The sequence below is a fragment of the Saccopteryx bilineata genome, chromosome 7 (assembly GCF_036850765.1).
Source record: "Saccopteryx bilineata isolate mSacBil1 chromosome 7, mSacBil1_pri_phased_curated, whole genome shotgun sequence".
In the NCBI taxonomy this organism is placed as follows: domain Eukaryota; kingdom Metazoa; phylum Chordata; class Mammalia; order Chiroptera; family Emballonuridae; genus Saccopteryx; species Saccopteryx bilineata.
In genome coordinates, this window is record NC_089496.1 from 32,574,957 (window position 1) to 32,591,663 (window position 16,707).

At 34.6% G+C, this 16,707-nt stretch overlaps 1 protein-coding gene across 1 annotated transcript in view; it reads right to left on the reverse strand.

The window, feature by feature from the left end:
• Positions 1–16,707, reverse strand: part of VWDE (von Willebrand factor D and EGF domains) — a 70,362-nt gene that overhangs the window by 22,104 nt on the left and 31,551 nt on the right. Inside the window, exons 14-20 of the mRNA XM_066240367.1 lie at positions 12,451–12,606; positions 12,233–12,337; positions 9,812–9,926; positions 8,188–8,438; positions 6,409–6,628; positions 4,118–4,255; positions 1,405–1,953 (exon numbers count right to left, since the gene is read on the reverse strand). Of these exons, the coding sequence (XP_066096464.1) occupies positions 1,405–1,953; positions 4,118–4,255; positions 6,409–6,628; positions 8,188–8,438; positions 9,812–9,926; positions 12,233–12,337; positions 12,451–12,606 (1,534 nt within the window). The remainder of the gene's footprint in view (positions 1–1,404; positions 1,954–4,117; positions 4,256–6,408; positions 6,629–8,187; positions 8,439–9,811; positions 9,927–12,232; positions 12,338–12,450; positions 12,607–16,707) is intronic.

Here is a 16,707-nt window from a genome sequence, read left to right on the forward strand (position 1 = left end):
GAATGACTTAGTAAGAATGACATAAAAATTGTCCTCGACTTTCTGAAGTATGAGAGCATAACTGGATCATTTGTGTGGATCTTAAAATGGTATATTTCCTGCTAGGACAACAGAGAGGTTTCACAAAGTATTCTTGCTTTCTGTGTTTGTGGGACAGCCAAGCTCGGGAGAAACACTGAACACAGAAGGAGTGGCCGAAACCTGAAGCTCTGGAAGTAGGGATGCAAAATATTGTGAATGAACCTGTAGTTAATTGAGACAAGATCATTTTTCCCCCACTTCACATCAAACTTGGCTTAATGAAGCAGTTTGTTCAGGTTTTGAATAGAGAAAGTGAATGCTTTCAACATATTATTTCTGTTTTTCCTGCCTTGTCTTTCGATAAGATAAAAACAGATGTATTTCATGGACCTCAAATTTGAACCCTCATACATGATGAAGAATTTGCCAGGAAGATGAATAAGGAGCAGAAAGCATGGCAATCTTCTGTGGCAATTACAAAGAACTTCTTTGGCAACAAAAAAGCAGAAAACTATGAACTTCTGGTTCAAAGGATGCTGTTGGCTTTCCATGACATTGGATGTAACATGAGCATTAAGATTCACTTCCTGAGCAGTCACCTTGATAAGTTTCCTGAAAATCTTTGAGCTATTAGTGATGAGCAGACTATTGCTAGAGCATCAAACGAGATTGTCCTCAACAAGTACACAAACACAAGAGCTACAAATGCAAATTTTTGCCTGAATAGAATTTAAATAAGTTTTGCCCAAATTTTATGATTAAAATAAGTGTTTTAATATGTTCTATTTCAATATTGTAGACAAATTCTGATGCAATCATATATTTTAGTGTATTGTATTTACTACATTATATAAATTATTATATTTTCACAAAGATGATGCCCAAGAGGACATTCTACTTCATTATGTTAAACTAAATGTTGAAAATTTTACAATAAGATAAAAACCTAAAATCTTGAATTGCAAAACAACTGTAGCTTACAGAGAAAAACTAATGTCAGATTTGAGATCAGCACACTCGAATTAGGTAAGAACAAGTGTTTTTGTGGATGTATCAAAAATTTTGCTCCCCAGTGTTATATGACAAAATTGGACATAAATGTTTCCATAGACTCTGGAACACAGTAGGTATTTAAGAAATATATTTATATTATATAGTTATAATTCTATTTAATATTAATGTTACTTTAAAAAATAACTCAGAAATGTTCATATTCATTTTTTAAATGTGCAAAGAATATAGATAAATAATAAGTAAATAAGATGAATAAAAATTAGTGAACAAAATGGAGTAAATAGAAATTAATAAATAGAAAACATGTCTTAATTACTTTAATGTGAACTAGATAGTTCTTTTGAATCTTTTGAAGAGTTTTCATACTACCTCTGCAATTGATACCATCTCCATAATATCCAAAGGGGCAGCGTCCACATTGGAAGTGACCATCGGTGGTTGGCACACAGGAGACACCAAGAAAACAAGGTGACTCAGCACAGGTTGATATTGTGGTTGACTCAGGCTCTTCTGACAAAATACTGATGGCTCTAGGAACTGATGATGCAGACTCAGTTTTGTGCTGTGTGTAACTTTGGGCAGACTCGTTAATTTTAGAATTATACCCTCCTGCCTTTGTTTGGATGGTGCCTTGGGTAGTGTCCCTTACTTCATCATGGGAACGGTTCAGATTAATGCTTATAGAACTATGGTTGTTCAAAGCTTCTAATTCCTCCATCCTGAGATCTGTACTCAGAGTCTGATCCACATGTTTAAAACCTGATATCTGATCAGAAATAGCCTTTGAGTTATTCATTTGAGTTGGAACTGATTTTAATGAGAAGTATGAGATGTCATGGGTTTCAGTAGTAGCTGGACTGTGGTTAAAACTTGCACCAGTTCGTAAACGCTCTGTTGATGGTGATTGAGAATTTATATCTATACAACCAGAAAAAAAAAAAAAGAAAAAGATATGTTAGTCTATAATAGTTGTTCATGTTCTACTCTATCCAGTATTTAATATGAAGTAATGCATTTCTTCATTTAAGATCTATTACATGTATAACACTATATTAGAAGCCATGTAATAATGAGGAATCATCCCATGATTCCTGCCATCAAAAACCTTATCATATATTTGAATACACAGGGTAACAAAAAATATTAAACAGTATAACAGTTAAAGGACAATATTAATAATTTTATGAAGAGTTAGAAATAGTAAACAAACATTTATTACCACCTAATACACTCAAAGGAAAGAAGGCTCAAAGGAAAAGAAGGCAGAGCTCCAGCCCTGAGAAACTCACTCAGTGTGGTCAAGGATAGAAATACGCAAGCAATTCATGTTAATGTTCTGTGATTGTTACTATAAGAGTGACAGCTATGAAATCTATAGACGCGTAGGAGAGTGAACAAACTTATTTTGCCTGGAAAGGGGAGGACAACAACTGATTGTATATATGAAAATTAATTGGTAAATTATATAAATGCTATTTTGAATGAGAGGCAAAGAACTGTGGCTCTAGTCATTTTACCAATGTGACAAAACAGGATTTTATAGCCCATCGGTGTTGAATGCTCAAGAAGAAATTAAATATTTTTGTGTCTTTATTTTGAGGTGGGTCACTGGGTCATCATTTTCTCTCTCTTCCAGGGTACTTCATTTTCCTTATGCCATCACTCTTTTTTTTTAAGTTTCTTTAGTACGGAGAAATCTAATTAATTTTAGAGTATGGACAATTTTAAGTGGTGATTAGACATGTTTCCCTTGGATACTTTCACTGTCAATTTAGGGTTGATTTTTGCATCATCTTCATGCACAGATCTTCTCAAATTCCTTACAGTATGAAAAAAAGGGGAAACCAAATCAAAATCAAAATAAGACAGAAGAAAACAAACCAAAAACAGTAAAAAATAATCCTTAACACAATGGACGAGCAGAAACAAGGTGAATGAAAGACTTTTGGTAATTTTGAGGACTTTACAAAATTATTCAGCCTCTAACTCACAACATAAATTCCAAGTGGACTAAGAACTAAATGTAAAGTATAAAACAATATAATATAATAAATATGTATAGGAAAATTTAAGAGATTATATGCATAACTTAGAAGTTAGGTGATCCTTGAAAATGCAAGCTAAAATAAAAGCTAGAATAAAACCTGCCTATATTTGACTACATAAAATTTTATTATTCTGCATAAAAAGACAGCATTGATAAAAGCAAGCCACTGAGATAAAAAAGTTAGTTTCAAGAACATGCAAAGTATGCCTACAAATCAACAAAATGGCAAACAGGAGTTATGAATAGAAAATTAACATAAATGCAAATCTAAATGATTTTTATGGAAAAAAAGATAACCTTTGGCTAGTTCTGTCTAGATAAAAACAGTAGGAAGATACAACTATAATTTTAGAGATAAGAAAAGAGAAAAAGCTACATATATGAGGATAATTTTAAATTATACAGCAGTACTGCATGTGATTTTAAACTAATAATTTTTAAATGTTTTAAAAAGTATTTATCTTGTTGATTTTTAGCGAGAGGCAGAGCAGAGAGCAAGAAAGAGACAGAAACATCGATCTGTTCCTGTATGTGCCCTGACTGGCGATTGAACTGGCAACCTCAGTGCTTTGGCACAGTGCTCTATAGTCAACTGAGCTTTCTGGCCAGGGCTAAACTAATAATTTGAATTCTTAATGAGATACATGATTTGATTTTACTAAATATAAATGATTAAATTAAAGAAGTAGTATAATTGTTGATATAATAATTACTATGAATGACACACAAAATAATATAAAATTACCTCCCAAAATGAAGTCAGAACAGATGATCTAATGGAAAAACTTTTAACAAATACTCAAGAAAAGAATATTTTAGAAAACCATTACAATAAACCATTACAATGCACAGAAAGAGATGAAAAGTTTCAACTCTTGTATCATATTTTGGTATTATCTGTATCTAGCTTAACGCATGACAGTTAATGCATATATACTGAATAAATGCATAAGTAAAATAGAGAAAAGAACCGAGTAATCTAAATTAATTAAATTCAGAAAAAAGCATTTGATGGCAGACAGTAGGGACTTTTACCTTGACATATTTTTCCATCCCCATGAAACCCTTTAGGACATGAGCCACAATGATAGGAAGCAAAGGTGTTGAGGCACTCTACTCCTGGGAAGCAGGGTCTGGAGTCACACTCATTCACATCCTCCTGGCAGTGTTTACCTAAATGAAATAAACATTGAGCCTTTACATTATTCAATTTGAAAAAAATATATGTCTAATCAAGTGATACGAGCGTGGGATCATAAGTAAGACCCAAGGTCGCTGGCTTGAGTAAGGGGTCACTCACTCTGCTGTAGCCCCCTGGTCAAGGCACAGATGAGAAAGCAATCAATGAATAACTAAGGTGCCACAACAAAGAATTGATGCTTCTCATCTCTCTCCCTGCCTGTCTGTCCCTATCTGTCCCTCTCTGTGTCTCTGGCTAGAAAAACAAAACAAAACAAAAGAATAGTTGCCTGTTTAGTTTGAGGACAACTTATTTAGTCCAGTTACTGCACTGGCTGTGAAAATCTATGAAAATTTTACTATGTGCAAGGACAGTCTTTCCTCAATAAAAATTTTTAGGTGAAGTGTTGCTCTTTCAAATGCTTAACTTCTTTAAATAAATATATTCACAGCAATTAATGGATGGTATCTCCTATTATAGTAAAAATCCATGAAGCAATCAACATTTGAATTCTTCCAAAGGTAGTCTTTATCATAATAACCCCAGATGATGAACTTGTTATTTTAAAAAGCTGCAGAAAATTAGAAAGCACCTAAATATCCTTCTTAGTTCTATTATAATGTTAAGATAGATGTCTTTAAGGAAAATACCAGCTCAGTAACTTCATATTTATTTATTTTGTATTTATATCTATTTAAATTAAATAAAATATTAATGTGAGTTTTTAAAAAGCCTTGGGAAGTTAAAGGTTATCAATTATATACTTATTTGAGGTTTCTAGAATCATATTTTAAGAAAACTAATGAGTAACAAATAGGTTAATATTTTATTTGATTTCTTTTTAAAAAATGTATTTATTTATTCATTGAGAGGAGGGGAGGCAGGGACAGATTCCTGCATGTACCCCCATCAGGATCCACCCAGCAAGCCCACTAAAGGGTGATGCTCTGCCCATCAGGGGCATTGTTCCGTTGCTTAGAAACCAAGCTCTTCTTAGTACCTGAGGTGGAGGTCACGGAGTCATCCTCAGCACCTGGGGCCAACTCTCTCTAATTGAGCCATGGCTGCAGGCGAGGGAGAGAGAGAAAGAGAGAGAGAGAGAGAGAGAAGCAAGAAGGATGAAGAAACAGATGGGTGCTTTTCCTGTGTGCCCTGACCAGGATTTGGTCCCGGAATATCCATATGCTGGGCCAACGCTCTACTACTGAGCCAACCAAACAAGTTCTTATTTGATTTCAAGTCTAACTTTATACCATGACATTTCTAAGTTAATAAATTAATAATATCTCTCTTAAATGATAATCTTTAACTTCCCATAACAAATTTCTTTAGTATTTCATATTCTATTTCAATAGTAATGCATTTTAATATATTTCTGCCCCAGCTGGTTGGCTCAGTGGTAGAGCATCGGCCTGGCATGTGGATGTTCCGGGTTTGATTCCCAATCAAGGCACGCAGGAGAAGTGGCCATCTGCTTCTCCATCCCTTTCCCTCTCTCTGTCACTCCTCTCCCTCCCCTCCTGAAGTCAAGGCTTAATTAGAGCAAGTTGACCCCGAGTGCTGAGAATGGCTCTGTGGCCTCCACTTCAAGGGTTAAAAAATGGCTCTGGTGGCAATGAAGTAATGGCCCCAGATGGGCAGAGCATCACCCCCTAGTGGGCTTGCCAGGTGGATCCTGGTCAGGGTGCATGAATCTGCCACATGTGGGAGTCTGTCTCTGCCTCCCCTCCTCTCACAAAAAAATAAAAATAAAATAAAATATATTTCTACCTATCAAATACAGTAGGAATGTTTAAAAACCTGCAAAACATGTAAAACTGTGCACCTGAAACCTGTATAACTTTGTTAGCCAGGGTCACATAACAGATTCAATAAAAAGGAACCAAAAAAGAAACCTGAAAAACAAAATGTAAAAACAGAATATTTCCACTGAAATTATTAAAATGTGCAAAATTGTAAGAGTATATATATAAGCAATTTACAATAAAAAGGAAATATGGATAACAAATGTATTTGTGATCACTTTTACTAGAATTTTTAAATGTGTATTAAAATCTTTAGGACCATACATATGCTTGAGTAATGTGTAGATGAAGGTTCCAAGGAGCTTTTCTTTCTTATTTGTTCCTGAGGAACCCAAACTTACCTTTGAGCTCAGGTGGACAATCACAGGAATAACTGTGAAAACCGTTAATACATCTGCCACGCCCACAGGGGTTTGATCGGCACTCAGTGATACCCACTTCACAAAGACTGCCCTGGAAGTCAGGCAAGCACACACACAGGTATGCACCACTTCCTGGAGGAAATTTAATATCAGACACACATGATCCGCCATTCAAACAATCACAAGATTTCACAGTCAACTGAAAAAGAAACAAAAAAAGATGCTTTATTTTCGATAAAGTTATCTTTGGTTTATGTCCCAGATGTCACAATAGGCATGTATGTTTGTGTACAAATAGAACCAGATCATGCATTTATTTCAAATATGTGTAGATTTAATATACAGAATTAAAAATAGTGTAATAAGGCAAATTATGCCCATTCTCAAGAGTACGGCCAAAATACAAATGCTAGAAATGTCTTTAAATGTTACGTGATGATCAATTTCTGTACTGTAAGAATAAAAACTAGAAAAATGTGGATGCTAGAAAAGTTTTTAAATGTTATGTGATGATCAATTTCTGTAATGCAAGAATAAAAACTAGAAAAAAAATTGAGGTGGAAAGCAGTTTGTCATCAGTTTAGAGAGGGTAAACAAACACTTGAATTATTATGGTTAACAGGACATAGTACAAATTTCCCTTCATAACACTACTTCTGTGTGAAAAGTGTACCAAGTTTCAAGTGAATTTAGAGCACAAAAAACAGTTTTGGGAGATTATGACTGATATAATCAAAATAATAATAAATTTAAATGAGAAAATATAATTATTTATAATTATAATTATCTCACAATTATTATTTCAAATTATATTTATAGTTCAACATCTAAAATTCCTTCTCCTGAAGGAAAGAAATATGTTGACACCATGAAGGGATAACCTGCCAAGAAGGGCTCCTTGAGGTTAATTGGACTCCAACCATAATCAGAACCTAGATGGCATTGCAGGAAGAAGCCTCTTGCACACACTGCCTTTCAGGGAAAAAAATCATAGACCTGAGTTGCCAGCATCCTGCACTATGACCCTGACATTTGGGCTCACCCTTTATAAGGAAGTAACTAGAACCATCTTTCAACCAATGGGATGAGACCTGCCCTGCTCAATCAGACATACCCGATACCCTCATTTGCATCTTTACTGACCAATCAGAGCAGCTCCATAATGATCAATAAGAACACATGATTCTGACCAATCAGGACAGTTTTATTTGGAGCAATCAGACTGGGAAAATTTCAATTTCTCATTTGCATAGAAATGAACCAATCAGGGACAAGGGTGGGAACCTCCTTTGTAAAAGTGGGCCTCCCACGTTGTCTTGGCAGAGAGCACTTTCAATTTCTTTTGGAGACTGTGTCTTCCTGGTTTGAAAACTGTTTACCTGAATAAAGTTTTTCCCTTTACCGTGCTGCAGATGGGGGACTCCTATTGGCATTAGATTGATAACAGTGACCTTTTGTTGACAGGTATCAATCTTAGATTAATCACAGGTCTTTCACAGATATGAACATGAATGGGTTCCCTATCTTAGTCGTAGTTAAGTGCAGAAAAAAATGGTTTAGGAGTTTGTAATTTAAATCTGTGCTCTAGACTTGAAACTCTCTGTAAGATTGTAAATTCTTATAAAAATAAGTCTAAATCGTGGCAGTTTAATTTTGCATGACATGTTTAATAATTTAATTGCTCTTCATGAATTAGGAATATGAAGTTATCGATATTGTTAATTAATTCAGTCACATTTTTGCAATTATAAATAATACCTCAATTGTGACTTCAGTTTCAGCATTGCAGTCATCGCTAAGGTATAGAGTGAATGGCCGGGGAGTTTGTGACTCTGCTTTCCACATAACAAGTCCTGCAGAGGAAACATTGGCTCCTTCGGGTCCAGAGTACAAGGCAAAATGAATGTCAGAGCCTTCTGGATCGAAGGCTGTGAGCTGGTACACAAACGTTTCCCCATAAAATGTCTGTAATTTGTCTTGCTCTATTTGAATCACTGGGGGTTGGTTGTCTGTAACAGAGAAAGCATTTACTTTTGTACCGGTGCAGAAAAAGAACTTTGTTTTTAGAAAATATAGAGAGGTGCAAACTTCAAGCTTTGCTATGAGAGTTCGAACCGACTTTGAATATAGCATAAAATGCAGTTTCATTGGGTTGTACCTTGTCTTCTGTCTGAAATTACTTAGTGTTGACAATCTCACTGCTTGCTCTTTTACTCGCTCTTGTTTTCCCTCTGTCCTTTTCAGCTTTACTTTCCCTCTTTACACCTCCTTTCTCTATTTCTCGCTTCCTGTCCATGAGAGGATTATTTATTTGGGTCCCGCTGAATTTTTCCTTGTTGTATATGCCTCCTCAATTAGAGCAAAGGCGAGCCTTGTAGGCATTACCAATCACGTGCTTCTCAGAAGTCCTTCTAATGGCTGAGCTCACACGCTGGAATGGTACTTATTTTAGGGGACAGGAAGTGTTCTCTTTATTCTCACAAAAGGATTTAAAACATTTATATTGTCTTATATTAAAATGTTCCCCTTTCTTGCCTACATGCTTAGTAGATAGAATAACCTCACTTCATTGCACTGGGCACAGACACTTTGCTTGCATTAACAAAGCACCGAGCCAACAGACTGTAGTTCTGGTTCCCATATTGCCCATGAATATATATCCTTGTACAATTTACTGATTTTAATTTCCTTATCCTCAATACAAAGGATTTGAACAGGTGATATTTCCAGACCCGTTACATCTTTGAACACTGTCTTTGATGAATCAGTCATTCCAAAGCCATTAGAAAAAAAAACACCAATTTAGAAGTTATATTGTGTTTTCTCTTATCTCTTGCACTAAATTATTCTCCAAATTTCCATTGTCTTCCCATAATATCTCATCAGTTTTTCATCTGAACAGTGAATCATCTGATGTATGGTCTAACAGTAATGAAATTTTCACATGCAATAACATGCACAGTGATATTACAAAGCACTGTATAAATATAAGGTTTTAGGACTCCCTTAGATAAAATTACATGGGGCCACGGAGTAATTACATCTTGTATCTTATGATGCCTGGTCTCTTGACTAAGGCAAAAGGATGTGAGGAACACCCATATGGAATCACATAGCTATATTCAAGGAAGGAAGAAATTATATAGTGCATGTCTATCATTTAGGATATTTTCTATGTGTGCAATAATGAACCCAGTAATTATTTGTGCCCAAATATTATACACAGAGAGACATAAGATGGTGGAACTGGAAGGCATTTTAGAAAGTCCCGATAATCTTATTTAACAGGTGATGAATGTATGACCATTGGAATGGAAATGGAAAAATGTCATGTCACTAAACTGAAAATAGGAAATATTTGAATTCATAAAGAATAACTTACTTTCTAAAAATGACCAAGTAAATTTTGAAGTTTTAGGTCTACAAATCAAACAAGGTCTCGTAGGATTTTTATCCCCATCAATGTAGCAGAGTCCATCAATAATGCAAACATTTTCCTAATGGAAAATTTTAAAAAATTAAAAAAAGGAAAACACCGATCAAGATGCAGCTATAGTCAATATTTAGGGGAAAAAATACAAAGAAGAATAGTAGAATATATAAGGTCTACCGGAAAGTTCTGTCCGTTTTTGGAATAAAACAAAATACAAATTTTTCTTACCATCAAAAACTTTATTAAATAATGTAATTGCCATTATTATTATTGATTTCTTGCCAGCGTGAGGGCAATTTGTACATCCCATTTTTGAAAAACGTTTTATCTTTTGATGTGAAAAATTGAACCAGTGCTTGTTTGATATCTTCTTCATTTTTTAATTTTTAGCCCTTCAAAAAATTTTATAAGGACAAATACAAGTGATAGTCGGAGGGTGCTAAGTCCGGGGAATATGGTGGAAGCGACAGACATGCTTCTGTAGCATTTCTTCCTTGTTGAAATTCGTAAAAATTACAGTGGCGTAAATGAACTTTATCAGTAGCCATGGGTACACTATGGCTTCACACATAAGACTAACGTGAATCAACTTTGTTTTAGTTAATTTGCTACCTCAGTATGTATACATTAAGTGATAAAAATAGAGAGGCACACATGCGCCAAATAAACATGTGCTTACATGTCGAATCTTGTGATAGAAACGGACAGAACTTTCTAGTAGACCTTATATATTGATTCCAATCAAGTCATATTATAAAATTTCTATGATCGGGGAATATTTTTTTCATACCTCCTAGTCATAAATGCAAGCTAAAAAACAATCTCTTTTATGTGTTACTGCTTATGGAATAGATCAATATGAAGGAAATAAGAAAATACAGTTGTATCTCTGTGCAAAATTATAACTGATAGCTTATAAATGACATGGAAGGAAATCTCTTTATCTTTTACTGTTAAACTCATGCTGGAAGTGCCTGACCTGTGGTGGTACAGTGAGTAAAGCATCAACCTGGAATGCTGAGGTCGCTGGTTCGAAACCCTGGGCTTGCCTGGTCAAGGCACATATGGGAGTTGATGATTCCTACTCCTCCCCCTTTCTTTCTCTCTCTCTCTCTCTCTCTCTCTCTCTCTCTCTCTCTCTCTCTCCTCTTTAAAAAGTGAATAAGTAAAATCTTAAAAAACAAAAAACAACTTATGCTGGAATTGCTTTATTTGTTATAATAAAAATGAATCAGATCTTCCCTCTCGTCCCAGCACATCTTACAGACTCACATAAGTTTATAGATATTCTCTCTGCTGAGAGCCTACTACTATGTCCTGTGAACACAGCAAAACTAGACCAGACCCATATCATAGTAATCTATACACCAAAATGAATATTATGCAAAACACGGGAAAGAAATGCTGACATGCACAGAAATAGTATTAAATGTAACAGTCATTTTTAACCTTGGCCGAAGAGCAGAATTTGTTCAGCATATATGAATTTAGAGCTCACTTTAGAAAATCTCCTTGAACGTCACTCAGAGCATTGCTCAAAAGTAAGAACAAAATAGGCCAAGACGATAAAACAGCCACAAATAACAACATTTCAAAAGTACTTATTGTAGGACATGTGAAAATGGAATATTTGAAAGAAAATAAAAATGAAACAACTTATCAAAAACAGAAACTTCATATTGATATGATCTGATTGCAAATACAAAGAAAAAAATTTAAAAAATTTTAATTTTCATATATGTTGATATTAATCTGCTTCTCATTTTTGAAGACTCAAATGAATGATATTAGATCCACAGCATCTATTAAATCAGCAACTGACAATTGAGAGAAACCCAGTAAATTGGCTATAGAGAAGAGGGTGTGGCTGTGAATATTCAGGTCAGTCTATGCTGTTTTTTGTCGCCCTCAAGTGGTAGGTATTTGCATGCTTCAATGGACTTAGTTGGTACAGAAAAAATTCCCTGTATAAGTGCCAGTCTTACATGTTTTACAATCTCTACACAAATATTGTAACTTGCCACAAAGAGCATTAGGTAACCACAAAGAAATAGCTTATTAGAAAATTGTCATTATTACCTTAAAAACAACATATGTAGGAGTGAAAATCCAGTCTGAACCTCCTCTTTTGATTTTTTCAGAATGAACAACAGGCCACTTTAAATGTTAAAGATAGAAACCCTTTCCTTGCCATTAAAACAAGAGTTATGGGCAGAGTAGCAATTTTATTTACTCTTGTGTAAAACTGAGAGAGGATTTTCTATATTAGTATCAATATTTCTAATATGAAGATTTAAAAAACTACATTAATAAACCAACAGCATGGGAAATGAAAATACCTATGATGAAAATAAGTGAAAAGATACATACCTTTATGGTACATGAGTCCTTTTCATAGCGACCACACACATGACAAGCCCCATCATATACAGTCATTATTTTGGGATTACTGAACCTATAACCATCATTAGATACCTGTAAAATGCAGTACTCTAATAAGGTAACATATTAAATGTAGCTTCATAAATTATGAAATTTTAATATCAATTTACTTTATTTATAAATATGAGAATATGTATATTTTTTACCTTTAATTGCCACTTCACAATTGTTTTCTCACCCATTGGATACATGGTAGCAGATTGCTGAACACCAGCAGGCAGCTGACAGTCAACAATTCTGCTATTTTTGAAAACAGAATGTGTATAGACGGCTTCTTCAAGGATCCACTTACTGCCATTATACTAAAGGCATAATGAAATAGCAGTTAACCTCTTTGGAAATATTTTGCTTGTGAATTACATATAATCAAAGCACAAATTTTAAAATACATGCCTGGTATAATGGAATATATAATGAATAAACAAAAGAGATACTTTCAGAATAATGAAAAATGTATACATCTTATTTTGATGTAAACGGCTTCTAATCACTCATACATTTCTTGAAGTTCAAGTCAAAGTAATTACTCATATTGACTCTATAATGGATAGCTATGTAATGACTCAGAGCAGAAGGAAACACCCTTGACTATGCAGTTGGCACATAATGATTTTCTGTCCGCAAACTGCATTTTTCCTTAAAGAGCTCCTACTTTCTACTTCTACTTGAAGCTGTCCATTCTATCTTCCACTGACATATCCCCCCACCCGGACCTCTCATGCTCTTAGATGAGCCCCTCCCTGACTCCACATGACTGCCCCAGAGGTGAACTAAGCTGACCTAATGCTCAGATTACTTGGGATGTTTTAAATTCGTACTGAAGGGTATTGAGTCAGCCCACCTCTGGTGGCTTGCGTGGCAAGGTCCAGAGCTATGGAGCTGTTAGTGGCCATGTTTTTCATTACATGGAGAAAATCGGTATCAAGTAAAAGGGAAAAATGAAGCCCGCAAACAGGGAAAAGCAGAACTTAGATATGTGACACACGTACCAATGCACACGTACTTAATCTTCACAGTGTTCAAGTCCCAAGTTCAAGTTTTTCCCTGAGAATTCAACTACATGCCTATTCTTGATTCTGAGAAACACACTGTCATCATAACAGACATCATTTTTGCTCATTAGTACAAATGAATTTATGTAAGTTGAAAACTAAATAACTTCTAGCCAATTCACTCTATTTAATAACTCATATTATATCATGCTTAACTTAAACAAGTATTGATTTCAGTATTAAAAATGCATTGGTGTTTAAAGAAGAAAAGCCAGAATAATTTTCTAGGTACTGGTAACTACATAGACAATTAAAAGGATATATTTTATCACCAAAATTTAGATTTGGACTTTTTTTTTAATTTATGACTGTAGAATGCTTTTAATCACTCAGAAATAGTCATTGAGCTTGTGGCTACTTCAACATTGTGGGTCAGTAGGAAAAGAAAAGGAAGGTAAGAACTCGCTAAGCTGTGGCTAGTAGGAACTATCTTGCTGAGGATTTGGTGATTGAGAGTGGGCCTCAGTACCAATCTCTATAACTAAGGGGGCTATATAGTCCGGCCTAGCAGATATATCAGTGGTTCCCCTCTAGCAGAGGGGCATTGACAGCAATGCATTGGGGTAGTCATGATATCGACCTGTGATGGAATTCAAATAATTTAACAATGGGTTTTCTGCCCTCGTGACCATTTTAAGTATTAAAAAAACGATATACCAAAAGATAGTTTATTATTTCATGCATTTAATACTTAAAAACAATAAAAGAGGTACACAAAATTAGATCATAAAAAAGAGTTTTAAAATATTGGTGAAAAAATATTGAATAATACCTGGCAGAGAACAATAAAACTGTTATTTAATGTATTTCCAATGACCGCTTGTCATCCCCTGGTTGTTTGGCAGTTTTTCTCTTTACATATATGTATGTTTACTGAAGTAACAAATGCAAGGGAATTAAAATGTAGCATTTTATCAAAGGTATAATGAGTTTTATGAAATGAATAAATAAATACTACAAGCATAGTTCCATCAATTTTTCTTTTTTACCTGTGGATGGAATAAACATTACTATGAGCTTAGAATATGCTGTTGTGCAGATGATCATTTAAAAAAGAGTAAGGAATGTAAATTTGTGATTTCCATATTGGGCAGCAGCCCTGGAGCCCACCTTATAGAGCAGGGGTCCCCAAACTACGGCCCACGGGTCACATGCGGCCCCCTGAGGCCATTTATCCGGCCCCCGCCGCACTTCTGGAAGGGGCACCTCTTTCATTGGTGGTCAGTGAGAGGAGCATAGTTTCCATTGAAATACTGGTCAATATGTTTATTTAAATTTACTTGTTCTTTATTTTAAATATTGTATTTGTTCCCATTTTGTTTTTTTTTACTTTAAAATAAGATATGTGCAGTGTGCATAGGAATTTGTTCATAGTTTTTTTTATAGTCCGGCCCTCCAACAGTCTGAGGGACAGTGAACTAGCCCCCTGTGTAAAAAGTTTGGGGACCCCTGTTATAGAGAATACTGATTACAAGTGCCGTTTTAACAACTGGTTTGCCGAACTCAACAAAAAATTAGGTACCGGTTCTGCTGAACCAGTGCAAACCATCTGAATCCCACCACTGATCTCAACACTTACATGGACACAGGATCTCTCACTTTTGTGGGTTGAAACAAGACTCCAGTCATGACTGGGAATACAAATATTATTTCCACTCCCCTGTTTGGAGAAGCTTACCCAAAATTAGGAATAAACAGGTTTTATTTTTTTTTCTATTCATCAATATTTTTTGAGTATCTGTATGTGCTGGGGATAGTCTTATGAAAAAAGATAACAGAGGAAAGAGGAAATAGACACATAAAACATATTTTTGTTATTGCTATACCTAATATTCCAAAAAAAAGGTATAATGAGGGAGAAAGAAGATATTAAATGTAACTAGCACAGTCAAGGAAGCCTTCAAAAGGAAATGGTACTTTTCTTACTGGAAGTAGAGAAGGTGATTGTCATTTGGACACTGGGAGCAGAAATGGAGAGTGTGATTCAGTACCGCTGGAGGGAGTGTCACGTGAAAAGATGAGGATGCATGAATTGGCATATGTTAGTACAGCACATGCAAGGAGGTATAGTCTGTAAAATTAGTCAAGAGTCAGATAATGATGGCCCATTCATTTCTAAGATAACAGCTTGAATTGAATCCTATAAGTAAATAATTTAAAATGAGATTCTGTAGAGTTTTGGCTACTTTTTCAGGATGGAGTGAAAGAAATAATTGGGTAGTTTGATCTTTAGCTACAAATTTATTTAAAATTCTACTGCAAAGGTAGAAGAGAGCATCTATAAACATCTATAATATGTACCATTCATGTAAAAGAGAAGGCACGTATCTCCACGTTAGTACAAAAGAAAATACTGAGTTAATACCTTCAAGAGATGAATGCGAATGGGATGGAAAGAAGGGATGATGGCAAGAGGGAGTTAGGGATGAGAGGAAAGTGACATTTCTCTGTTAATACCTTTCGTATGACCAACTCTTAGAACCATGATACTATTTTACATACCTTCCAAATAAGTAAATAACTAAAATCAACTAGGGTGTGGAGGAAATCCAAAATGGAAAACAAGTATTTAAAAATAAACCTAACTGTATCACAAATAAAATACATAAACACTATGAACAGGGTGCAAAAGAAAATAGCTAATCTGTTTGGTTTTTGCTAGTGAATATGTTTGTTTCTTTTTATAACTCTGTATAGTGTGTTAGAGAATTCCAGAGTGTACCCTATTTATCCAATATTTGGAAAAGGGATGTTGTATGAAAATAAACATCACAGCAAATATTATGTCTAAGAGTAAGTACAAAATGTGCTTTCCAAGGGAATATAAGCCTATAAAATGGTCTCTTGGCAAATCACTTCATAGTAGAGTGATATTGAAGCAAGTAAACTTATACATATATTATGTTACTATTTTGTGTCTTACTGTTTTGTTGGCATTAAAACATTTCATGACTCAATTAGAACAATTGTACTCATAAAATCATGAAATACGTATACTTCTTGAGTGTAACTACTTGACAAAAACACATACAAAAGTTATTTTTTTCTTGTAAATTCTCAGTCTGAGAATCACATTTAGCTTCACCATTTTGGAGAAAAGGTAGAAATAGTGTTAAAATATGAAACTTACCCATGTAAATACTTCCTAAATTCAAAGGGCTTTCTTTAAAATAAAATTCTACTTGAATAGGGAAAAATTAAGACTATGTAGATAATAATAAAAAATAGGGTACAATTTGATATACCAATATTTAAACTGACTGATCTTGTCTGCTTTTTGTGGCCTCAAGAAAGAAAAACACTATTTTTTTGAAGTTTTCTAGAATGAAATTCTCAGTGAGGGAAATATAA